The following is a 27,614-nucleotide window of genomic DNA, read 5'->3' as shown; positions in this document are numbered from 1 at the left end:
TGTTCATAATTACACTGATACCAAATTACAACGTAGCTCGCTAAAGGAATTGGATTAGGGCCTTCAGACTGCATAGTTTGATTACATCACATACCTTTTGTTGGGCGGGTCGCCACAAATCCAGAAGTTTATGCTCACACACTCGCTTAATGAGCTCAATCAGGCCAATTGGGGCATTAATGTAATGACAACTGTTCTCTCAAATTAGATCAATTTAGTGAATAAATCAAATACATGCACACACACACACACACAGAACAGATTGGGAATTTAATATTTCTTCACGAAAAAATAATTCCCCCTCTTATTTTCCTTTCCCAATGCTTCTTTCTGTCCTCCAGAGACGATCGTGTATCATGTGGGTCCATTTCTGGCTGGGCCCTTAAAGTCACGGTAAAGGGCAGATGGCTCTGTACTGACAAGGAGGCTCAGTCTGCAGCATTGATTTGTTTACTAATAGCTGATGGAAACCCTAGAGCACCTCTCCTCTTTCCCACCAGCCATGGGGAGATGAATAATTAATGGCTTTTTAGCTCTTTTTTAGCTATAAAAGGATTACTGAAAGTCCATTCAGTAATGTAATACAAACACTAAAAAAAAACCTTTTCATTGGTGCTACAGTGCGAGCGGAGAATCAGCCTCTTCTTCTCTTCTCCTCTAATAAGCCATGGTGCCCCGCAGATGTTTGGATAGTCCTTGTGATAAGGTGGTTTGTGAGGGGAGAGGGAATAATATGTTTATGTTAATCCAGAGCCGTAGCCTGAAATTACATCAAATAAGACACAGAGGCACAGAAATTATGATCGTCAGTTTGTGCAGGAGCAACAGGGAGAGCTCGCTTTCCTAATCTGAAAAAACATGTATGACCTTTCCATGGAGGGCTGGCTGGATCCTCCTGAGGCCAGACGACAGATGCATCCCACCGCCTGAGAACTCTCTCCTTGTCCAGTTTGATCTTACAGTGAACACGTTTTAGCTTCCGGTTCTGTGTCTCCTTCTTTAAGCACGCTGGCTCTGTTTACGTGGCAGAGAATGATCGCTCACATGCACAGTGTTTAGGCTGCCTTGATGCTCTTGATAATGTTCTAATGAAAGTTTCTTAGTGTTACGTAACGATGTGTTACCTATTATTTGGCCACACACTGTGCATCATCTGCCAGCTTGCCTGAGTTAGCTGCTTGAGATCTGCCAGTTTCATGTCAGCAGAGGATTTACAGAGTACAGGGTGGGAGGGGCCTCACCAGTGTGCTCAATCACCACTAACACACACACTCGTACACACACACACACAGCTGCCAGGCGGACACTGAAAGGAGACACCTTCCAACCCTGTCATACTCTTATATAGCTTATATATGATTTGATAGTGGGCTGTGATTAATGCACAGCTGTAAATATAACAGATCAGCACATTGATCACATATCAGATTAGTGTCATCTAGAAAAAACATGAAACAATAACACAACTATATTTGGTCAGAAGAGCAACAAATAATAGGACAGGAGTATGAAAGATACAAACAAACACATTGGTGTTAAATATCACAGCGTTGTTTGCAGTTTAAAACATTTAATAAGTTCATGAAACACATGCAGTATTGTTTTGCACACACACACACTAAAAGAAAGTGAACAGATAAGCATAACTTAATCTGCAGATAAACACAAGATGCAAGACAAAGATCTTAAAAAGAAAACAGAGCACTTTAATCTTTCTTTCCCCCGGGCTAGAGAGGAAGAAGACGCACAAGCAGATTGAGAGAGAGGGGGGAGAGGGGAGGGGGGGGGGGGGGGCGGCTCTGAACAAACAGAATGATATAGACATTGATATAATAGAATGTGACTTGTTCCCAGCACCCACACACCCCTAAGTCCATCTGCAGGTAGCCCTGGACCACAAGAACCCACATCTACGCTCACGTCCCCCTCTCATCTCTCACACACACACACACACACACACACGTGCACACACACACACAAAGGTAACATCTGGAGTGTGGACCAGTGGACCTAGCCTAGTGCCAACCTGCCTAATAGCCTATGGAGTCAATTATAAGAGAGGAGAAATGTTCTGGCTTAATCGCTAATGGTGCCATCTGGATAATGGCAGATTTCAGAGAGGAACTTTTGCTTCTTCCTCTTACCTGGTCATATGGGGACGTCTCATCCGATTACTGGCCTGTTTCTGGAGCAATGGAGGAGAACCAAAGAGACTAAACAGTTTTTCATATTTTAATGATGCTCTTTTTTTCATCAGAGGCCAACAAGCAGCGCATTAATGCAGATGCTGCTGTATGGATCTGGAGCCATCACACTTCCATTCCTATGCAGAAACACCTCCTACTGGGAAACAGGGGAACTGTGTGAATTACCGAATCTGTCTCCTTCTCTCTTATCAGCTTCATCTCTATCAGATATGAACTTGTTGTGTATTTAGTTTGGTAAATGAACTCTCTGACCTATCGTTTCATTAGAAGGTCAACAGTTGCAGCTGATCTTTTGGTAAAATTTCAAGAGGCACACTGAGTGTTGCTCAAAATCAGACTATTCTATCAGCAGTCTATACTGTGGCATTTCAGCTCAAAGAAAAACTCGCCCACAGCGCAATGAAGCCGCATCAATTCCTCCACTACAGCAGCAGGGTGAGATTTTAGGAAAAAAAAGTGCTCCAGCAGCAGCCAGTCCAAGCTGAGGGGCCGGAGAAGTGCAGGGTTATTTATCCAGACCTGGGAGGAGTGACGGCAGGGGCAATGGGAAGCCAGATAGGAAGTCAGGAAGGCATGAGAGAGAGAAAAAGGGAGAGAGAGAGAGAGGACAAGACACACACAGATTGTCCTAAAAACACAGGGGACTGGAAGGAGTCCAGAGGCGAGAGGGAAGGACGAGAGTGGGACGGCTGGGGACTACATAGATTGAAAAACACATTTACTTAGTGTTTGGCATAGCACTGCTCACAAATCTAGCCTGGCATGAAGGAGAATTTGAAACCAACACAGACATCCGTTTAAATGAAGGACGTGTAAGGAAATAAAAGAGCTAACTAGCTGTGAGGCTACAACTGCTGTCTGCCACTGTATCCTCCTCCTGCTTTAAGGTCAACCTGCTGCCTTTATTTGTGCATAAGAGACTGCATAACATACAGGTAATAGTGTGTTATCCCTGTGTGTGTGTGTGTGTGTGTGTGTGTGTGTGTGTGTGTGTTTGTGCACGTGTTTGGAGCAGAGGGACCACCAAAGCAGAAGTCAAAGTGCGTCGTGCTCCTTTCACATTTCAAAGAGCACAGCAGCAGAATCAATTCAAGGAACACAGAATTCTTAATGGCACGCAGTCAAGAGTGTTTAATATCAGGTTTGTTTTCATTCAAGAACAGCCACACGTGAGGAAGTCCTACAGGAAATGAGAAACAGGATGCAGCCCCACAGAAATGGTATGCAGGCTTACAGTGCATGTGCTGTGATGTAGAGGCTTCTTCACAGGCACAGTGCAGTGTAGGACTATGGCTTTGTGTGAACGGTTCTCACACTGTAGGGCAAAGCAAGCACACATAATCGGGTTTCAGAAAACCACACAGCAAGCGGCGCAAAATGACAGAGCGAGAACTCCATTCAACCAACCGGTACGTCACACGGGCCACCATTTTAATTCAAAGACAACGGCAAACAGAGCTGTGAGGGAAAACAAATGCGTGTTTGATTTGTTATTATTTGTAAGGGAAGGGGTTAAAGAAATAAGCATGGGGGCTAACGGCACTCTGACAAATGGTGAACGGGGTATATGAACCATGAAATGAACACTGGCAATTGGAAGGCAGGAGGCTTTCAGCACCATGGTCAGCAACAAAGTGCCTGCAACAGCTCACTGCTTGAGCGATGGTATTCACAAGGCTAAAGAGAGCCGGGGAGAACAACAGAGGACGACAGAGAAGACAGAGAGGGGAAGACAGGGGAGGGGAACTGGGAGAACCAAGGCGAGCTGGAGGAGGAAGAGGAGAGAGGAAACATACCAAGTGGAAAATAGTGGTGTGGATACTGATAAGATGGAGCTGAGGGTCGCATATGGGGTTAAAATACAATAACAACACACTTCCTTCATCCTTCAACTCATTTGAACCGCTATTTATGTAAGAATAGAATAGAATAAAACCGAATAAAACCGAATAAAACCGAATAGAATAGAATAGAATAGAATAGAATAGAATAGAATAGAATACAATACAATAGAATAGAATAGAATGGCCTACTTCCCCTCCCAGTCTGTAAAAGCAGCTGCTCTTGTGGCTGTCAATCTCTCTGTCTGCGTGTGGGGTGTGCGGGAGTTATCAGGCTAGAGCAGAAAGCACAGCCCAGATAAAGTTAGAAGGAGAAAATAACCTCCACCACCTGGCTCCCCCACTGCTCGTGAATGTGGCTTTTTCTCATTAATTGTTGTTGTGGTGCAGTATACAGCCATTAAACAGTAAATAAGTCATTAACTATGCTGGCTGCTGGGGTGCCCCGGGCCAGGACCTGTATTTGTTGCAGAGAAATGGAAGTGGTGGGCCCTGCAGGCAGGGAGGCTGAGGTTAATGCAGTTGGGCTGCTGACACACACCCAGGTCTCTAACGCAACAGCACCAGCCCCAACACACAAGCAGGCACGCTCACAAACACACACTCACACACAATATGGCACAATATTTGTCTCCATCAGATAGGGACAAATAGACATCCAGACAATCATTTGAATGCATAAATTACATTTTGACTAAATGCTGCTAAGTATGTTATTTGGTGGGATGCAGGTTAAAGGGTGACCATGGGTGGAACATTCTTATAAAACTACTCTAGCAAAACAATGTAGTGACCATCACTTGGCAACATTGCAGACAATAATGTTAAACCTCTAACTTTGATTCTTAACTACAGCAAACTACAGAGAAAGTAAATCTCCAGTCACATTAAAACCATGCAGCCTGCATTATATAACTCCTTCTCCAGTTTACAGGTCAGCGGTTACCTATCCAGACATTCATCACACCCATAAGAACCGTCAACTCACAATGTTCTCAAGCATATAGAGGCTCTATGACATCCAGTAGAAGCTGAAAGACCTGATTTCTGTTATTGTATTGTTTCTTTTAACGATTGTCACAAAATATTTCACAATAAAGAATCAATAGTCATTACAGTTTTAAGAGCTAAGGCAATCTATAAACATGAGACAGGGAGGGAGGGTACTATATTTTGCTGACTGAAAATATGAAATATGTGATATTTCTGCTACTACAGCCATGAACACAGCATAAAGTAGCAGCATCATTAACCCATACTGATCTATTTACTGTAGATCCATACCATTGCTGCATTTGCATTGAGAATAGAACCATCTTGGTCCTTAACAATCATTATTTTGCTGCAACAAGGTCTTTATCTACATGTGCATGGAAATGATGGACTAGTATTCTTTTCAGTTTCCAGCCCAGGAACCCTGTATTGTGGGTCAACAGCAGGTTTTATAGGAACGGTGATGGATACTAATGGATACCATTAATTGGATACTAAAGCTTAAGAGCAGGTGGGCCAGCACCAAGCTGCTATCTAATACTATAAACTAAAAAGGCACTTTAGAATCCTGGCCTCAAAGATTACTAGAGAGTATAGACAACAACTTTAAGACAGGAAACAGGAAAAAAAACTTCAATGCCTTCCATTGCTTCACTCAGCAGCCAGTCAGCAGGTCAACAAATCACCCGACATTTACTGGAAGCCTGTAGGACAGAGTGAAGAGTGAAGAGGACACTCCCATCTCTATTATCTCCCCTAAAATAACTCCCTTCTCAAACAACGGATCAATCGGCTCAATTATCAATCATCAATCAACTGTATATATATATATATATATATATCAATTATAAGTATATTCGCATTATTATTTTTCCGGGTACAAATAATAATAAAACTTGTTATATACTACATTTTAAACAATTTGACTGAATGTCTCTGACCTGACACGGTGCCCTACTACCCAGTATGTGCCCGTCTACACAGAGCCCTTAGCTGAGGCCATCTGGCAGCCGATGTCTATTTCAGTGGCTCCTCCACCTCTTACAGAGCTTTCCAGTGGGCCTGCTGTTCCAAAAGATCTCCACTAATTGGTCGATATATTATCCACCATAATGATTGCAATTTGTAAATGACACATTCCTTTTTGTTACTGTAAGTGATGCTAAATATATGTCACCGGATACAATTTTAATTCCTTAAATTGGATGGAATGCAAACCTGAGCAGGGCAGCTCAAACTGGAGAGGAGAAGAAGAGGCTGCAGGAGGATGGATACATTGTTAGCAGGGTGGATTCAGTATGAGCAGTCTGGGCATCAATATGGTGTCCAAAAGTTTAACAAAACTGAATTAATGCCTGTAATTAATGGCACTTTTGAAACCTTTTTATGCTTCTCTGAGCCATAAGAGGCCTGAAAGCTCGTCTGCTCTAATATTACACTGGAAACGTCTGAATACAGTATTTTTTTTGTAGCTGCTTAATGCAGAAGTCACCCCTTATGAAAGGGCAACTAATTCGCCTGATCTCATAAAAAGCTAATAGCTTTTTATGAAATAAAACCTTAGGGACCCTTTAGGGGGGAAAGCTAGAAGTGCCATTGGATAGCTTTATGAAGCTATATGTTCAATGTAAGACGCTGTTGTTTTGGAGATCATATATCCATTAGAAAAGATGAGCTGCAACTATTATCTGTCAGAGTGAGCAGAGGACAATGATTGGGTGGACAGGCCGGCAAATAATAGGCTGGCTTTCCTGTTTTCAAACAAAGCAGCACTTAGCAGTTGTGGGGGGAAAGCAAATTCCCTTAAGTTTGCAGTGAGTTCAACAAACGATGCAGGTTATAAAATCCCAATCAATTGAGGATGCAAGCACAACTTAGTGCATCAGTGCTTTAAATGAATAAGAATTTGAATTGAGTTGTGTTTTGTCTGTTTAAAAGGTAATTCAGACGGATTCAAAGTCCTTTTTCTCCTCCCTCCTTTGACAACCCTGCTCACCCAAGCAAATGCCAGCTCAACCTTGCCAGACGCTGTGAGTAAGAACATCTGTAGGCTGTGAGAGGAGTGGATCAACCATCTCCGCTGTTTCAAAACAAATGACAAGCCGCAATGAAAATCTTATGGGTGTGGGCTGGAACACAAATCTTTGAAATCCACATGTTCTCGCTGAGAAAATATAATGGTGTCAAAGCTAACAGACAAAAACGGCGAGGCGCTCAAATGAAAACATCCCATCCTATCAGTCAGTATCACAGAGTGAGGGGGGTTGGTGTCATTCTAATAGGACTTTAATTAAAGCCTCCATCTCGTCTCATCTCATCTCAATCTCCCTCTCTCTCCCTCTCCCTCTCTCTCAAACACACACATACACACACAAAAAAGCATACACACGCGTGCACACACAAACTACAGAAAAAGCTTTGTTCCTCCCACCCACCTCTAGTCCATCAGCGTGTGTGTGGGGGGGTTATAAAATCATTCTTAATTACACATTTGTCACATGAAAAGCGTTGTGCCTACTTTGTATGAGCTCTAGCAGTCTGATTAATTCAGCAATCCCCACATTCCAACTGCTCATTATACGCCAAACTTCCACTCCTCACTGTCTTTTTTATCTGCGTCTTCCCCCACTTCACTTCCTCCCCGCACCGCTTTGCTCCTCCACATTTTATGCATTTCATTTGAGTGGAGTGATGTGTGCTTGCCAGATTTAGTAGCCACAGATGTAAGCTTTTCCTTGGGGAAGCGGGGATTGACAGCAGAGTGCTCTGTGTTGGCTAACGATGATAGGACAATTAGGAGTGGAGGAGAGGACCGTCTTTCTTGCCATTTGTGAAGCATTTTAGTTATCATCTACACAGGCGGCCTCGTCTGATCAAAAATGGTCAGATTCATATTTTTAAAGCTTACATATCTGTGGATCTTAGCACAGCCTTGGTGTCATGGCTGAGTTTAGCCCATTAAGACCTGGACCTTTAACAATTACAGCAGATTGGATGGAATTAGGCGGGCAAAATAATTAAATATTTATCTTGGATTAAATCAGGGGTTTCCTGGATGAATTTGTCCTCTATGGGTAAACCAGAGAACCCATGTGGCTGTGGTGTTAAAGGGTGTGGATGTGATTGTGGGGGAGACTGTGGGCACATTTAGGCTTACATCATGACCCTTTTATGGTACTTACAGAATTCTGTATATACGTAAACAAGCCTATATGACTCCTGTGCCACCTCAGGTCCGCCGTGTCTGAAAGAGTTATTAAGCCTAAAACCAAAATAAGGTTGCAAATGAATAATAAATATCGCCTGCATTTCCTGGACCTGGACAGAAAATCGAAATGTATAAATATAGATAATAACAATATAAATCCTCCTCCAAACAATTCAACTAACTAACTAGATCAGACAAGATGAGGGTCAGACAACTGAACTAAATTATCACAGTTTAACCCTTTGATATATTGAGTCATTCATTAAGCAGGTTGTCGAACCCTAAGTGACAAACGTTTCTCTTGAAGGCCTTCAGCCTGACACTGGCATCAGTCACTGGGCCAGGGACGGTCCTTACAGGGGGAAGAGGAACATGGCAGTCTACATCCCCCTACAGTGGAGTGGGCCATTTAATCCAATTGATGAAAGAAACAATCTGAGTTTTAGATTTTAAATGGAGGTATTTATTGCCATTAGTCTCACAGAGAAATCACAGCAGATAAACATGGAAATGGGGACGTGCCTCGAGAAGAAGAAACATCTTTGCGGGCATATGTATTTTTATTCCAACACGGAGCCAACCACAGGACCATATTGTCCACGAACATTGCTGTGGTGAAAACCCTGGCTCTCACTTTTGTTGTGAAACATTGTTCGTCTGTTTGGAGTTATTTCCATCTCTGATTCCTTTGTGAGCTAAGAGGAAAGCACAGGTCCGCCGCCTCCCTGGAGATGCTAAATCTCGACATCAGAAAGACAAACAACATCTGTTTACTCTCTGCAAACACTCTCTGGCAGAGCTGCTGCCACGGAGGAGATATCACACATGCAGGCTGAACAAAGCAGTGAGGTGTCTCTATCGCACTGTGATCCCCAATCTGGATCATGTTTGCGAGAAAATCCCAAAACAGTTTACTGCTTAAGGTGTCTTGGCATATATGACAGGGAGAGTCCTGCATAGGAGCGGAACAGAGCGGGGAATTTACAGCCCTGTTTTCATTCCACTGCAAACCAACCACTGTGACCCTGGAGCAGCAGAGCCCTGTTCTTGTGCGGTGACGCCAATTCTTGCGTCCGTGCATTCATTGGGGCATTTTGTGGCTTGACGTGAATCAATTCATCAATGTATCAATATATCAATCCTCATTAATACAAACAGGTGCTGCACTGCTGCTGGTGTTTGCTTCTCAGTCAACTCTGACCACATCAACATGTTTAGCTGTTCTCTATTTATTGTTTTTTTTTTACATGGCTGAGGAAAACATGCATGATGTCACCGCCTGTCACAATTACATCAATCTGTTGTTTTGGTTTATTCAGCTACCTGTATTACTTTAGTTTAGTAGACAAACTTTCCAACCTGTATTTAATTTAAGTGGTATGTAAATCATTAACTAATTTGAGTAAGTAATCTTCCAAATCTGGCTTTTAAATGTGTGCACTTATCAAAATGAGGCTGTGTTGCTCTGTGAGCTAATGAAGGCTGGACTCAAAGGGTTAATTATGAAAACATGTTTTCACATTTTAAGGTGTCAAAATAACAGGAATTCTTTAGTGATCTCTTATGTTGTCTGTTTTTTGATGTAGTGTGAATGTCATATGTATGTGTGATGTGTGTTGGTGTGTGTGTGTGTGTGTTTCTATAGATAGCTGGTTACTGCTGGTGAAACATGAAGCATTCTCAGCAGATGTGACCCAGACATTACAGAGCAGGAAGCTGCATCGCTCAGGGGCTCTGGCCTTGGACACACACAGACACACACACACACACACACACACACACACACACACACACACACACACACACACACACACACACACACACACACACACACACACACACACACACACGGCCAGGTTGGAATCACACCAACCTGCTTGAAAAAAATCCTGTGTTTGTATGAACATTAGTCTCTCAGATATGTACCTGTAGCTACCATAGGCAGAGAGAACACACACACATGCTCACATGCTCACACACATGCAGGTTTGAGACAACTGTGTTGATTTATGTTGGTGCACACTGCTGCCACCACCTACCCCAGGTGCTGCTGGGAGATAGAATCCTGCATGAGCCAACACCGACAGACAGCAACCTTTCTCACACACACACACACACACACACACACACACACACACACACACACACACACACACACACACACACACACACACGCACACACACAAACACACACACACACACACGCACACACACAAACACACACACACACACACACGCACACACACAAACACACACACACACACACACACAGGGAGATCCTGTGTATTATAGCTTCAAGGCAAACACATTATATCATACCGGATGTGTATTATGTGTGTGTGTATTTGTGTGTCTGTGTGTGTCCACCATTCATACACCCACTTGCTGCACTAGCTGTAAATGTGTGGGCTCACAGCGTGCTCTCAGCATGGCGGCCAGTCCACCACCCTGAGTCCCTGACAGCACCTGCAGCCATACAGCCGGGGCCATAATGGCTTCACTTGACCAAAGTAGTATCTTCCTCCACAGACCCACAACAGCACAGCAGCGGTGAATCGGCCCTCTGCAGCCCACAATGCACCACTGTTACACCACATCATGGATTCTCTGGAGACATATTCAAAGACAACTTGAGGATAATAAGCAAAATGTGTAAAGTATGGCAACGATAGCAGAGAGAGAGCGGTCGCATATTTTACATTCATATCTTAGAAGTGGCAATCACAGGGAAACTCATGTTCCGAGGAAAATCCAAGTGAAAAAGGCATCATGGGAGATTGTTGTTGAGTTGTGATGCTGAGTGAAGTCAGTTATGTTTCAATGTTGTGTTGTGATGTCAAAATGGTTCTTATTGTCAACAATGGGATGGACGAGACATCTAGGAGGGGAGAGAGAGAGAGAGAGAGAGAGAGAGAGAGAGAGAGAGAGTTTGGTGCTCTGCAGCGGTGGGTGCAATACTTGTGAGGCCCAATGGAGGGCTCTGGCTCTTCTTGGGGCATCACAAGTACAGCCCCACACACACACCATACACACACACAAACACACACACGCACACACGTTCATTTGCGTATTATTAAGCGTCACATGCTATGAGGATGCGTTTATCCCCTGTAGTGTGTGTGTAACGTGTTACAGTAGAGTTGTAAGTGCTAATCTAGTCTGCCTGTTGATTTGATTACATGAACACTAATTACAGCCAGCAGCATTGAAATCTAATCAGTTGCTTGATTTTCCCAAGCTTCAGATGGGGGATGAAGTCTTCAAGTCTACGACAGAGCCATCAGTTACTGCTGCTGCTGCTGCTGCTGCTGCTGCTGCTGCTGCTGCTGCTGCTGCTGCTGCTGCTGCTGCTGCCAACTGGGAGCAGCAACCGGAATGAAATTACACACAATCTATGATCAAAGGGAAGGAGGGCAGGTAGACGTGTCCAGCTTATAGTTCAGTCAAGAAGTAAAGACTGTGTGTGGACATACGGTGGGAACATGCAGCGTTCTCAGGTTGGACTCCATTAAAGAGTCGGTGTGAGCCAATAAGAGAACGCGTCGTAGCTCAGGCTGTGCGGTGCTGCTGATGTCACCGAGTAGCTGATCACACTTCCTGAAGCATTGAGTGAAAGAGGCTGGAGAAGACATGTTCTATCCCTCGCAATACATTAAGCAGTATATTGCTGGTTGGATAAGTGTTTCTCATTATAAAATTATATTAGAAATAATAATTCCTGCTTTAACTTTATTTATTTAATCTTTAAATAATCGTTTACCAAGTTGTTGTAATTTTAGTTATAGCTATAGTTATAGTTAAATACAGAGCCAGGTGAATGGACACAGACGGACGTACAGACAGACAGATAGATAAACAGATAGATAGACATATAGATACAAGGGAATGGTAAAGAAAGCCGATGCGTTACAGCGTAGCAGGCCTCCTCATCAGATGGCGTGTATTAGAATTGTAACTCGTCAGCATCCTCCCAAAACTATAACACAGCAGCAGACAGACAGCTCAGCCCATCAGCTCACTGTTAAATTACAGCCATCAGCAACCCCCCCTCCGGATCTACACTCCCATCGCTTGCACCAGGAGAACAATCTGCAGAGTAATTAGCCTCCACCAACAGACAGTTACAGAGAGAAGGAGGACGTTTGGCTTGATTAAATTATTAAACCACACACAAAACAAAAAAACAAAAGCAGCATCAAAGAGGCACGGCGGCTCTCCTTCAAAGCTCCTCGCTGTTCCCTAAATACACAATACACACTACGTCTTCTCCCAAGCCACTAGTTGGCATAATGAGCTAAATGTGTGCATTTGTGTGTGTGTGTGTGTGTGTGTGAGCGTGCACACGTAAGCATGTACATGTGTGTGTTTGCTGTGATTGGACCAATTCCTCCAACCGCTATCTAAAATAACCAAGTGGTTAATGACAACATGATGCTAGGGAGGCCCCCACCCTTTGCCAACACACACACACACACACACACACACACACACACGCACCAATCACCCACATCTACAAACACATACACATTTAACAACACTCTAATTACAACATTTATAACTCCCCCTTGCCTTCTACATCTCTCCCCAGCCCCAACCCACAAATCTGTGAATCTGGAATTGAATTGAGCCCAAGTTGAGGACTGCGCTGGCATGAAAAGACTATTTGATTAGAACGGCAGTTGTTTCATTTGTGGTGCAGCAGATTGCAGAGCCTCTCTATCCAGTGTGCAATCTGTATTCATTACTCTGTGTAAAAGGATGATCCATGTCCTGACACCAGACTCATCATTTCATGCAGATGCACAGCTTTTGCACAAGGCCCCGACCAAAGCACCGGGCTCAGCTGTGCTCCTCTCCTTTCTCCATATTCAACACTTCCCTGTTTGTCTGGGAGACAATTGGATGGAACATTCTCCTGTGCTGCTGTATGTGGAAAAGTACAACCAATCAGTTCGACTCAATGAATGAACTCTATCACATTTAGCTGCAGCAGTATTATTGTTTATATAATTCAAATAAATAAACAAATGTTAATGTTTATTCCGCTAACATCACTCTCATACTAAGGTGTGAAATGTTTGCTGACCCTCTCCTCTCCTCTCCTCTCTGAGCTGCATCTTTTAACCCTACAGTTCCTGCTCTCTTTATTCAGGGACTGCATGGCTCTCTTGGTCCTTCGCCCCCCTGTCGCATCAAAATCAAATATATAGAACAAAAATCTATATAAATGTGGCCCCTGTATTTGGTAATGTGTATGAACGGCTGTGCTGCAGGGTTCAGCTTTCTAGTCCAGCATCTTAACCTCTGTGTTTAGACGCGGCTCTGATTACTGCCATTAAGGCCATACGTTGTGTTTCTTCTTCATATGTCCTGTAAACGCCTTAAGATGATTGAAACTGACACAAATCAAAGCATGCTTACTCCGAGTAACACACCTAGATTGTGAGAGTGTAAATCAGTTTATCCAGGCATGTTAAAGTGTTAATTAGAGGACGTTGCCTTCACATACACTTCCTGCCTCATACTATGCACATGTGTGTTACACGCATGTTTACGGCCTGGTCTTGTTTAGCATCTAATCACAGTGACAAACCCTCCTGAGTGCATGTAAACAAACTGACTGTCACACTGCAGAAGCATGAGCAGTGTGTGAACTCCAACTATATAACTGTTCCAACAAACACAAACACACACATACCAACCTAGCAGCACACGTGTTACAAGCTGTTTTATATCACACACGTCACACATGTCAGACGCAGGGTTAGTATGCTAAGTGTGAGGGAGGAGAGTAGGAGCATGTAGCTTGAGCTGCTGTTTGTGCTGTCAGAGTTTTAGCATTCAGACGGTTTCTCATTTATCTGAAGATCACAAAAATCTTCTAAAGTGAGTGGATTGAAGACGGCTTTTATTCCCGTATTTGCTTAAACATTCAAACTGAAATATCTGAGACGCAGAAGAAGAGAAACTGATGGGAGATGAAAGCCGTATCAGAAGGTGAACTGAAGTCTGAGGGGTTTTTTACTCTTTAACCCGACAAGTCCCTGGAAACCTCCGAGCTGAGAGCGTGAATATGAATCTGTGCCTGCGTCTGAAGAAAGAGAATCCAAATGCGATTAATAGAAAAAAAACACACACACCGCACGTCTGTTTTGTTTCAAAATGTGCCCTGAAGCTCTGCGCCTCCTTTTTTAAAAGTGAATCAAACTAAAAATAAGCCAGCAAATTTTGATAAGGAACCTTTGCGTCAGCCGAGATAACCCGGGGAAAATTCATTTTGCTATCAGGCAGACAATTTGAAAATTCATTCAGTGCTGTTGTCGTATCCTTTGTCCGTGTCTTTATGGAGTGATCTGGGGAGCGTCGGTCTTGACAATAAGGAGGGGATGCTTTGGTTCCCCCGTTACAGAATAAGGTTATGGCAGATACCCTCTGCTCCGGCTCACACTGTCTGATCATGACTGGTATGTGGTACAAGTGCAGACAAGGCTTTACACAACTTCCTTCTGATGTTTCTAACTACCAACCCTAAACTTTCTGGACCTATGTGGTGTGTCTGAAGTCAAACAATCCCTTTGGCAGAGTTACACAGAGAGAAAGTGTCTCTGCTTTGGAGGGAGTAGTAAAGCTGGAAAGATGAATTCCCTGCGTAAAAGAAAAACCCTCCATGAATAGATCCTACATGCCTAGAGAACTTATACTACATGTAGAGAGGGCTGGAGGGGGAAAGGGGACTGAGCCTGACACAGTTAGCCCATCTGTGTGCTCTATTAGACCTGTTGACAAGCATGTAAGTGTGTTTGTGTGCTTGTGTTCTTTGCGAGTGCACACAAGTCGTCTCGTCTGTACGGACAGTGTGGGCAAACCTGATAAAGGCGCCTGTGGCTGAGCAGGAGTTTAATCCTGAAAGATGTGCATCCAGCAAACCCTCCCACAGGCTGTCCCACCGCAAGTCACCGCCGCCCGGGCGTGTGCGGCGCTTCGCTCCCTGCCACGTCACGCCAGCAGTGATTAGCACATGTTCATCCAACTGTGCTCACAGAGACCTGCCCGCTTCTCTTCTCTCTCCCCCTCTTACTGCTGGAGGACATGGCAACAAATAGAAATTATAGTGGTCGAGGAAGCAAAAAGGACGAGAGAGAAGGAGACAAAGGAATGAAGAAGAGGGCGTGGAGAGCGACGGCACACTTCTACAGAGCGGAGTAGAGGAGAACACTGAGGGCGAGGTACAGAGCGATGAGACCTGCGTGGGCTCTCTGCACCGGGACATTGTCCAGAGCCGATGGAGACGCAGGCTCAGATAAAAAACATCAATTATGCAGGCTGGCACTGATGCTGGACGCATCACAACCAGGAGCTGACGTCTCTGAACGGCAGCCAACACGCTCTATTTAAGATGGAAAGGAAATGTATTGCTTACATGAACAAGTCATTTCTCGTAAACACAGCACTCCTCCTCCCTCTCCTATAGCCTCTCTCTCTCTCTCTCTCTCTCTTCCTGCTTCTTTCTCTTCTGTCAGGAGAAAAGAAAATCAATGTGCATCACATCCATTACCGTCCTCCTCCTCAGCTGCTCTCTCTCTCTCTCTCTCTCTCTCTCTCTCTCTCTCTCTCTCTCTCTCTCTCTCTCTATATATGTCTGTCTGTCTGTCTGTGGCACTCATTTTGCTTTACTTTTCTTTTCTGTCCACTTTAACACAAGGCGTCAAAATATTAATTATCTAGCTTTCACACTGATAAGTAAAGTACATATTTGAAAAAAAAGTAACATTACGGCGGATGTCTGAAGGCCTTTTAAACCAAATGAGGCAGAGTCACCCCTGATATCTCACTCAGAAGAGGAGATTGTGGCCCAATCACAGCCGGAGTAGAGCTGGAGCTGCATAAATGAGGTGAAATCAGTTGATTAGTGTCACCGAGACACAATCCATAATGGTTCCCTGATAGTTTTAACATCTTTTTTAATGTTTAACTTAATATGCCGTCCCATTTATCCCCCACGACAGATTGCATAATATTACTGATGATGAATTTAAATAGGTGAGCATGTTCTGAAACACTGAAGTGATGATGGCTCCTGGGGGATTCTAGGGAACACATGGCCTATTCTGTCTCACTCTCGCTCCTCTTTTCCTCTGATTATGGAGAGTAGCCGCCCCGCACTGTGCCTGTCGCCGGACAAGTGAAGCTTACAAATCACCCCTGCAGCATTTGGAGGAGCCGAAGTCGCTCAGCGCAAGGTTTTACTGCCTGTCTTCTCTGAACGGCTCCCCGAAGGCTCCTATGATAATAGCTCACAGCCGTGTCCTTCACGCCGCCTGGCATCAAGCGCGGCCCTACGGCAGCATGGCACGCCGTATCAACTTATCCAGTGGGGAGTCGTATCAAATCCTGCACCGGTTACTGGTGCGGACGTACAAGGAGGCTGGAAGGGAAGGGGAATATCACAAACTTATCCTTAAAAAATGTGAAAAGAAAGATGCAAAACTTTGATCTTAAAGGTCAGAGAGGAGATTTAATTTAAAGTTGATTAAATGTGGGACCGACTCTAAGAGGTGTTGCCCTTAGTAAATGGATTATTGGGATGCTGACCAAGACTAAAACGCTCAGCTTCAATAAATGTGATGGATTTCAGCCGTTTGTCAACATCATAACATAAAGAAACGCTCCTTACACCTAAACATGCTCTCAATAAGGAACTGGATGGGGGTTTCATCTCATTCAGAGCATTCTATACCAAATAAAGATAATATAAGTTACATAGGATATTATATTGATTATAGAGGATAAGAAACTTGATAACCTCACACACACTGTACAACATTAATGCTGATGTTTATTCTGAATAAACAAAAACAACAACACATTCTCCAGTGAGTCAGACTGTGGCTAAATGGAGTAAAATATTTATTCTGTGGTTTCACCTCAAGATTACATGAAGACTGCAGATTGAAGACATCAGAGTCGTCCAGACAGACTCAGGCCTTTACTCGTCTTCCTCTGCGTCCATACAAACGGCCGCAGTTGGCTTTGCCTCTGCGTGGCTTCATCACAAACACTTCACAGGCCTTCTCTGGCATTTTTTGGGAGACATCATCAAGCCTCACCGCCGCGCTGTGTGGACGCACCAAATGTCAAACGCCGTCACATGATCCCCAGTCATCGCCACCGGTTTAACCAAAACCGGTCGGAGCTCGGAGGCAAGTGGGCGGTTTGGGAACGACAAAAAACAAAACCACAGACACAAAAAAAAGAGACATTCATCCACCCGGCCATCCATCATAACTGCTGCTAAGGTGAAGCCAATTTCCACAAAGCTGCTAAGCTGATTGAGGCAGACCAAATCTGTTTCACCAGCTTACATTCCTTCAAAATGGCCATCTCACTTCCAATATCACAGGCGTTTACTGTTCCCCATTCCCCTGGCTCAGGCTGAGAGTTAGCAAGGCTTAGCTGGATGAAACACTCCAACAGCCCAGTTCTCCCCTGAAACCCACAGATATCTCTATAGCACAGCTTCTCCCCACATAGCTACACTTAGCTGCTTTATTTATACATTCCATTATTCTTGATTTTTTTCTCCCCCCTCTCTTCTTAGGTTTTTGGATCATTCTCTGACAATTGTTGGAACAGAAATCCAATCCAATCACACGGACACACACACACACACACACACACACACACACACACACACACACACACACGCTCCCACACCCCCTTGACTAAATGCATAGGCAGCACTTAACCAAACACCTTCTAGAAGAGTAGATTAAATTCACACAAAGTCTCTTTAGGAAGGAAATTGGACAGATAAGGAATTGATTTCTATGAGGAACAGACTTCTGTGAGAGGCTGCAGAGCTCAGAGACACACACTCAGATTCACTCCTCACCTGTTTTGTCACTTGCCCTTGCCTGTGCCATTGTACGCACACGCCCGCCTCCATGTGTGTGTGTGTTCAGATGCATTGTACTTATCAATCTCTTGTTGTTTATTGTGTCTGACTCCCCTCTCAGTCACTTTTTGCTCTGTCCCTCTCTCACACACACTTTCCCTGTCATTTTGCCACAACAGCAAATATCCTGTTGGCCCGGGCTGCAGGCCGCTGCTGGTCTATCTGGCCCTGGGATCGATCCGGCTCCCAGCCCAAGCCTCCCATTCATCTCAGAGCCATAAAATGTGATTAGTGCTGACTACAGCACTGCGGGGAGATGGGCTGATAGGCCAGATAGCCTCAGATAGACCGGGCTCTCTTCAGGAAGACAGCAGCAGCAACAGCATGCTGTGGATACATCCTTACCTTATTCTGATTCTTTATCTGTCCCTCTCTGCTTGTTTCTCACACTCATCCTTGTCAATCCCAGCCTCCCTTTGTTTCCATTACAGCCTCGGTCTTTATGTTGAGGTGTCATCGGGGCTGTGTCTATACCGCGTGACTATATATCATGTTTGTGGTTGCTTCATCTCAAAGCTTGACACAAATTATAGAACAGCAGCCAGACATGAATGCCAATAATTTATCGTTTATCGTCTTCTTCTCCTCCGAAGTTTGTGTCTGAATGGCAAACAGGCCCCGCCCCCCGCCCCCTCACCCTCACTCCCCCCTTTCAAAAAAACAAGCCAACTCACAGTTCCCATATTCAGTGTATCTCTGTGGCATGTGACTGCCTCTCTCAGCCAATCAGAGGCCAGAGCTCACTAATGGCAGAATGTGGGAGCTCAGAGGCTGTGACAAGAAGTGAGGCTGTTCTTCCAAAGGCAACCAGATAAATTAGGAAAATAGGGGAAGTAAGTAAGCATCATGCACGTATCACATGTGTGATCATGCACATCACTCATACGTTACAATGATAAATACAATTTAAGTCTAAATAAGAGAGGAAAAGGAAAGAATGCCACTTCTTCCTCATTTCATATTACAGAGACAGACTTCCCATTATAAATGCAAACAGTCTCCTAGATACACACAATACTGTAGCCTGAAGTTTAAGGGCAGTAAATGTCAATATTTATCAGCTGTGCAAAAGGTTAGAATTCCCATATTTGTCACCCAAAGTGGACAGCATGGAGACGGGACTGAGGGAGTGCAGAGGTAGCATGACATCAACATAATGAGCTGTGGGGGCTTTACGTGTGTGTGCTGTAGTATAGCACACACAAATAAAGCCCCCCCAGCAGCTATAGGGTGCCGAGATAGAGACTCTATAAAGCAGCTTTAGGGTCTAAAACATGGACATTATGACACATTATCACAACTAATGTGTCAGATTAGGTCCAGCTGGAGTTCAGCACAATGTGTAAAGTACAAAGAATGGTCTGATTGGACAGTAAACGTATAAATTATGAGTTAGTATGCATGATTTAATACTGTGATCATGCATGGGGTCATGTCGGGTCATCTTATTTATTATTAGTGACCTTTAGCCCTGATATCATGCCCTCTGCTCTTAGGTTGGACTTGGCCATTCAGGATTTTACAGAAACAAATGGGTTTGATGGAAACAAACCAAGGAAGCGATTTGTGATTAAGAAAAGGTTTGTTTGCTTTGTTCAGGGCCGAGCAATCGTCTGGGTGGAAATTTTTTTTATAATTAGAATACGCTGGTTATTCCTTGACTAAAAGCCCTGTATATTATTCTGCTGTAGGGACTCAGAAAGTATCCAGGCGCATACAGAGATTTCCATGTTTTGTATAATTAAAGCAATAATTGAACTCCTGCTGCTAAATTAATCAAACTCAACCCAAAACCAGGATTAAACCTTGCAGGAGTGTTAAACCATAAAAAGCTGCATAGTTTGATTCAATACTTTGTGTAATCTAGTGTATATCCTGTACACGTGAGGAGCGCAGCAGCATAACCCAGTCACTCCAGCAGCAGCAGTAGTAGTGTGTGTGTGCCTGTTGCAGCTCAGGCACACTCGGTTGATTATGGTAATCCTTACATCTGTCTCACAGGAAGCCGGTCGCTCCAAAATAGAAGTGTCCTTTTGAGAGTTTGTCGTGACGTTGGACTCCACTAGGTTTAATGTAGTTTTATGAGCACACCACACTATAATTGGTCACGTGTGTTGATATTTTAGAAAGTGCTGCAGCTGTGTGTCGTGCGTCTGAGTGCTGCGGGGGAAACGTGTGTGTGTGTGTGTGTGTGTGTGTGAGTGAGCCAGACATGACTTTGTGTAATTGTGGGTTGATTGTGATTGATGTGTTTCGCTGTGAACGTCTTCACCGTGTGTCTATCTGTGTGTGTGTGTGTGCATGTGTGTGGGGGAGCAGGAGATCAGAATTTAATAGTCAAGCTGTCAAAAGAAGCGTTTTTAGTTTGAGCTAAAACACGATGCTGGAGTTGCCCCATTGTAAAAACATTGGTTGATTGAAATTGTTCATAATTTCACTTTTATCCAGCTTTGGTAGAAATTGACGGTCAGTAAATATAGAGTTTGTACTGCAGTATCGTCTGCGTGAAGCTTCTCCTCCTGACAGAACTGCATTACATCTTGCCGACCCAGTGTGTGTGTCCTACCCAGAGGTTCTCCAAATAAAGGGAAGAAATCAGTTTGCCCCGGTGGATGTGGGAGGACATTTCATTAGTGTCTGTGTGGAACTGGGAGAAAACACTGTGCTGAGTAGATATTGACTCCAACTAGAGGCCTGTTTGTGTTGTAGAACAAGGAAATGGAAAGAAACAATTGGAGTGAAGCCATTGGAAAGGAGCCCATTCTTAAGGTCTGAGCCACTGACCTGTGTTTCACGGACGTTCTCCACTGTGAAGTTGAACCAGACTCTGAAGCGAGGGTTACACGTGTCAGGCCGGATGAAAAGGTCAAACTCAAACTCACTGATGTAGTCGACACGGCCCAGGTTACCTGCAGGGGAAACACAATCACTCACATTAGACTGAACCACAACCGTATGAATACTTCAGGGTGGTGAGTAGAACCACAGAATCACAATGCATCGGCCTCAAAGTTCTCCATCAATACAAACACTTAGGATCTTTCCCTGTCAGCTGTTGGCTTTACTGCTGTGTCAGCGCAGCACAGTATACAGCAGCATTATCACTAAACATTTACCAACACTGGCAAATTGGAAGCGCAGCCCTGCCCACAGCGTGCGGGGGAACATGTGGGGAACAGAGGGACACACACACACAGAGTTGTCCCAGCAACTCAACGTCTGATGAATAATATATTAAGCGCAGAAAAAAAAAGATTCAGATGATCAGTGGAAGTATAATTAATCCGAGGGGAAATATTTCCCTTCCTTCTAACTCTGGGAGCTGTCTATGAAATGACTGGAGAGAGGAGGATTACAAGACAAGCATTCTAAATATAGGCCTCTTCCATATGTTGTGGTTCATATCTACACACACACACACACACACGTGAAGAAGGAGATACTGAGGTGCAGGAAGAGTTAATCACTAAGAGTTCAAAAAGACAAGAAAAAGTGGGATGAGATGGTGTTTGCATAGAAAAGTGCTGGACTGACAGCTGAGATGAGGTGAAAGTGAGGCTCACACACGTCAACAGAGTGAGAGAACATAATGGGAAAGTAAAGACAGAGTCCCTATACACACACTTTCCTTTACATTTCCACAAAGACATTATAATTACAGCTAGCCATGTGCAGCGCAGCATACTAGCAGCATGCCGCACTTTCATCTTTCTAAAGATTTAAACGTTGCGATGTAAACCTCGCTGCGGAGGAAATGGCCGTATTAATTAATTGCGTCTTTTGAACTATCTCTGCATAGCCGCGCCGCAGCTTCAATTCATTAACTCCCCGACCCCCCACTCTCGTTAGGGTCGTATACGTTTATACACACGTTCAGTCATTTACACGAAAAGGCCCAGGCAATAAGAACGCCATCAAATTAGTTTGCATTCCACAATTTCATTCATTAGATGAAGTTTTTTTAAACTGCTGAGGAAAATCAGAAAACAGTTTGTTCCAGACATCTTACATTTTAAACCTTGTGACAAGTTCCACAGAATTCTTAGAGCCATCAGAATATTTCCGCCCACCTGGTGGCAGGTAGTAAGATAGCAACGACACACAAGCGCGTGCTCATACACACACACACACACCGACGCACGCACATGATTACAGACAGATGGGCTAACAACCACACTGTCAAAGTAGATCCCTCTCCTTCTGCCATCAGAAGGAGCTAATCTAGCAGTCAGCTTCAGACACACACACACACACACACACACACACACACACACACACACACATGCATGCACCACACGTTACTCTGCTTCCTGAAGCTTCCCACTGAATCGCTATCAAATGTAGAAGTTAGCAGATGCTGGCAGATACACAGGAGGACTCTTTGTGTTTGAATCTCTTTATTTGAATTACTCACTGACCAAACATGAGTCACAGCAGTAGAGAGACAGGAGACACTGCTGCAGAGAGACAGGAGACACTGCTGCAGAGAGACAGGAGACACTGCTGCAGAGGTTTAGAAGAGAAATGTAAAAGTACAATTGTTTGATGTTTTACTAAACCAAGTTCTGTTATGATGAGGAATGAGAAGAGATGAGTTTGAATAATCCCCCAGCCTTACTTGCCTCACCACACACACTGTGGCAGGGTGACTAAGAAGGCCGTCTGAGCCTTGCTGCTCTGGCTGATTGGCTCTGCAATCCAGAGTGGGTGAAAACAGATCAAGCTGATGCTGAGGGCTGAGCCAGACCAGCTGCAGCTCGCACCGACAGAGGAGACGGACAGCAGAGCAGCACCTGTTCCACACAGATGCGTCGTGCCATCGATCATCTCTCATACGGCATCAGAGCTATTTACAGAGCTGACACCGCCAAACACAGCCTGTTAGAGCAAGTTGATAATGTCCTCCAAAGGTCACAACAAGGCCTGAACGCACCCAGACTGGATTCAGAGAGGGAGAGAAGAAGAACGCATTGCATATTACCTCAGTGTAAGACTTCAAATGAGGAAAAAAGGGTTTAAAGCAGTCATTAGAAATCAATAAATTGATTTCCGACTCTCTACTGTCAAAGGAAAATCTGCTGCATTCCATTATAGAACTTTGACAATCACAGCTCAACCACCTGTGAATAAAGTGAGGATGTCAGCGCAGAAACGACAGAATCTCATCACTTTACCTCCCTGATGGGCACAAATACAGAAAGCGCTCACTTGAGGACACTAAAAGCTTACAAACTGTGAATGGAATTGACTGAGCTATTTTCCCCCTGCATCCTCATAAATCAGGGCTTCTGCTCTCAATTTGAAAATGCGATGGGAAGATTAAAAAAGAATCAAACAATAATTATGAGCCCATTAGCTGCTGGGTGCAGAGGGAAGTGGAGAACACAGATACGGAGAAAATCACAATTATTCTATAAATGCTATGAAAGCGCTGCGCCGCTCACATTTCCTATTTGGAATCCAGGATGTGACAACCTGTGAGTCTGTGCTTCACACACCTGAACCCAATATGAACACACAGATAGCACGGATGGGACTTCTCAAACTTGTATGCGGGGGGAGGGGGGGTGAAATATGCAGACGTAAGATAAAGAGCGAGCTGACATGTTTGGGTTTGTGGTTATGAATCCCGTATCGTCTGCAGCAACATGGCCGACTGCGTTATTGAGCCCGACGCTGGGAGGCCTGATGTGAGAGATGGCTGCAGCCTCAAGGTTAGAATTACATGTTCAGCCTGCAGAGAGAGAGAGAGAGAGAGAGAGAGAGAGAGAGAGAGAGAGAGAGAGAGAGAGAGAGAGAGAGAGAGAGAGAGAGAGAGAGAGAGAGAGAGAGAGAGAGAGAGAGAGAGAGAGAGAGAGAGAGAGAGGGGATATGACACGCCATTGATCCCAGTTTTAATTTTATGGTGGCTACCCTCCACATTCACACACACACAAACACACACACACACACACACACACACACACACACTTTGCTGGGCTGGTAGATTGACCCATTTCATCAATCCAACATCATTTAGTATTAACCAGCCTAAATGACCGACTCGCCCACGATTCAGAGCACAGAAGTTCAACCAGATAACTCAGAGTTTGGTCGAGTCCGCGCGATGCTGAATAGCGAAATTGTCGATTCGTTTCTGGGTGTGCGATTTGAATTGTGTGTTATTGTTGGTGAAGCTAATGAACTACAGGAAGGGAAAGATTAGAAAGAGGCAGAAACAACTATAGCATAATTCCTCCTGAGCTTTGTCTCTCTGCACATTCTTCCTCAGCTGTGTCTTGGCAGGTTATGTTGAATATCAATCTTTGTCCTTGAGGGAAACTAGTGCAGCGTTCAGACATTAACAAATTGGTTTTCAACAAACAGCTTAGTCCTGGCGGTGCAGCCCACCGACGCACGATTGCCGGGTAGGAACAAGATTTTCCACGTGACAGCTTCTCCTCCAGGAAAACCCTGAACAAAACCCTCGGATCTTTATCTTTTCCTGGCTCTGCCGCTGCCTCTCTCTTCTTTCTTTCACACACACACACAAACACACTCAAGAAAACGAGTGCTAAAAATAACAAATAGCAAAACAAATAACAAAAATTATGTGACACTGTTTGTTGTTGCCGAGAAACAGAAGTGTCAGAGGAAAAGCTACAGCACCTGCATCACAACACACAGTCACAGCCAAGCACACAGGGAGCAAGCGGGAGGCGGCCAAGTGGACAGTCAGTCATTCCTCGAGTGTGTGTGCGTGTGTGTGTGTGAGAGAGAGAGAAAGAGAGAGAGAGAGAGAGAAAGAGAGCAGAAGAACATGGCTAATGTAATCCCATTATGGAGGTACAAGAGGGAGCAGTCACAGCGCTCAGCCCACACAATGGGCCGGCCTGCAGCCTGTAGCTATCCACTGGATGGATGGTTTCTGCCATGCAGATGGATCATGGTACAGCAGCGTGCCTGCCTGCCTGCCTGCCTGCCTGCCTGCCTGCCTGCCTGCCTGCCTGCCTGCCTGCCTGCCTGCCTGCCTGCCTGGGGCCTGAGGTGGGACTCACTCACACAGGCAGCCATTAGAATGGTAATAGGCAGTTGTTTCCAAATGAAATAGACTGTGTGCTTACAGTGCTTCCTACTTAACAGACCTGTGGGCTGTCATATTCTACACACACTCAGGTTTTCACACACAGGTTTAACCATAGAACCTCCCTGTGAAATGCATAATTTGTAAAAGTGGGAGAGATGCAGAGAATGATGTAGATTTGGTGTTAAGAGTTTATGAGGTGTCTTATAGAATCCAGAGCGGCTGAAGAGAAGGGAACATTCCAGAGACCTCAGCCGTAAAGCTGTGATATCTGAAGCATCAAATAACAACTCTGAGTATAAAGAAAATAAGACTTTACAGACCAAAACCCCCGCATTTTGTCTCTGAACACGATTCACGCACCGCCGTCCACTCGCACGCACACAAAATGATTTATTGAATTTCTTTTGGCTGGCGTCGGTGAAGCCCAAACTGTGTTTAAACACCAGATTAGAGATTGGAGAGATTGAAAGAGTTGTTGTACTGCTGAGGGACAGCAGCCAGGCACCTTTTTAAATTTATTTTTGCAATGTGTTCCATTTCATTATTGGAAAACACATCAGTTTTCCCTCTGGCTGCACTGCGGCGTGAGGAGGAATCCTGGACACAGAGGAGAGGGACTGATAAAGAGAGAATTGATTCCAGCCGGCAGCAGCAGCAGCAGCAGCAGCAGCCATAGTGAAGGTGTCTCCGTTTACACCTACAGCTAAACGTCTGGTCTGTGTCTCTCTCTCTCTCTCTCTCGCTCTCCTTCTCATCTAAAGGCAAGTTGTCACCGAGGCAACATCAATCTCCTGCCTCATGATTTCTTAAAGCCTGCCTTCTCCCCTGATGCCTTATCACTTCATCTGCAGGCCAGATTAAAGAGGTCACCTCCAAGTTTCCACAAACTAACTCTCAAACAGGTACACACAACAAGAGTGTTTATTTATTGGAACATCCATTTCATAGAATCTAACACACACACACTATTAAGATACGTTTGAAGTTGATTTCTTTCTAAGATCCGGGGGTGGAAAGGTAAACGTTGTGTCGACGACGCTCTCTCTCTACATGTTCATATTGATCTAATATGTTAAAGTTTCTCCTTCCTGATGTTCAACACGGCTCAGCACATTTGTCAAAGTGATGTGTTTGCTGTATTGTCTTGAAAATAATCTTAATATAAAGCAAAAAAAGCGGATGAGACCAGACAATAACAGAAGACAATAAAGGAAAAAATCATATTGTTATGAGTCCATCTATGCTCCAGTGAGCGCCTCGTTTCAATATAGATGAAGGGAGCCGGGCCTGAGGACAGCAGTGAGATATGCACGCAGCCCACACATATCTGATGATGTACGGCACTGCCTGCACATTCTAAAGAGAACATATTTTCAAGCTAGCCTTTTATAATTGTTTTTCTCTTTCCACAGGCCCTAGAGCGGCGCTGGTGTGCTCCATCTGAAGCGGCCGCTGTAGTAATGGGTCATAGTGATGCATTCATACTTGGACTAGCTTAATTGTATTATCAATCTCATCCAGACAGAGCTTCAGCCCCACAGCTCTGGACACGCTACTGTCACACGCTCTGCACTCCGTATTGGCGGGCGAGCTGTGAGGAATTGCAATCTTTACTTTCATCCGAATCTCAACCTTCGGATGGTGGGCGAGCTCTGGCCCAGTGATATGTTTTGATCGGCATCCAGGCGATGCCATCCGTCACTTCTCTCTCTCCCTCTCTCTCAGTCACTCTCTTTAAGTGTCTACCCATCTAGCAGACAATCTACCCATCTTCCTCTCTCCATCTCTGGCCTTTGGTGAGTCCTGTGTGTTAGCGGCCCCCGGAAAATAAAACTTTGTTCTGATTTCACGCTATCTTTTTAATTATACGGAGCCCTGCAAAGAGCGAGGACAGGCGGAGGACGAGGGAGCGCTCTGGTAGAGGGGGAACTTCCCAGGTTTGCTCTTTGTTGTCCTATGTTGTTTTATGTCCTCCTCAGAAGCTCTCAGTCATTTCTCTGCTCTCCTGCTCTCTGCTCTCCCTCCATCATTTGGTCTCTTCCCCGGCAGCGGCCTTTTCAGCGTCTCCAGTGGTGGTGGAGAGTTTGGAGATAAAAGCACAACGAGCTAAGGAGTCCTTGGCAAGCCTAAGGCGAGGAGAAGGTCAACAGGCCTGCTAAGAAGGGCTGTTATCATCTTAGCAACATGTTATCGAAGACCCTGCAGTAGTGTTTATTTACAGTTATTGCTCCCTCTGGGTGCACACTTCAACGCCTGGGGCTGATTGCTCTGTAATGAGTTCAGGAACACAGGGAGCCAACACAAGAAAAGAACAGAAACAAGGGAGGCAAGAAATCACTGGGCA

General features: G+C 44.6%; 1 protein-coding gene across 1 annotated transcript in view; it reads right to left on the bottom strand.

Moving 5' to 3' along the window:
- Positions 1-27,614, bottom strand: part of agbl4 (AGBL carboxypeptidase 4) — a 215,423-nt gene that overhangs the window by 174,528 nt on the left and 13,281 nt on the right. Inside the window, exon 3 of the mRNA XM_076153079.1 lies at positions 20,989-21,113. Within this exon, the coding sequence (XP_076009194.1) occupies positions 20,989-21,113 (125 nt within the window). The remainder of the gene's footprint in view (positions 1-20,988; positions 21,114-27,614) is intronic.

The sequence above is a fragment of the Genypterus blacodes genome, unplaced genomic scaffold (assembly GCF_046128005.1).
Source record: "Genypterus blacodes isolate CSIRO-AG114 ecotype Tasmania unplaced genomic scaffold, CSIRO-AGI_Gbla_v1 ptg000058l_1, whole genome shotgun sequence".
Lineage (NCBI taxonomy): Eukaryota > Metazoa > Chordata > Actinopteri > Ophidiiformes > Ophidiidae > Genypterus > Genypterus blacodes.
Note: the sequence above shows the minus strand (reverse complement) of the source record. Positions and strands in the feature narration are given on the sequence as shown.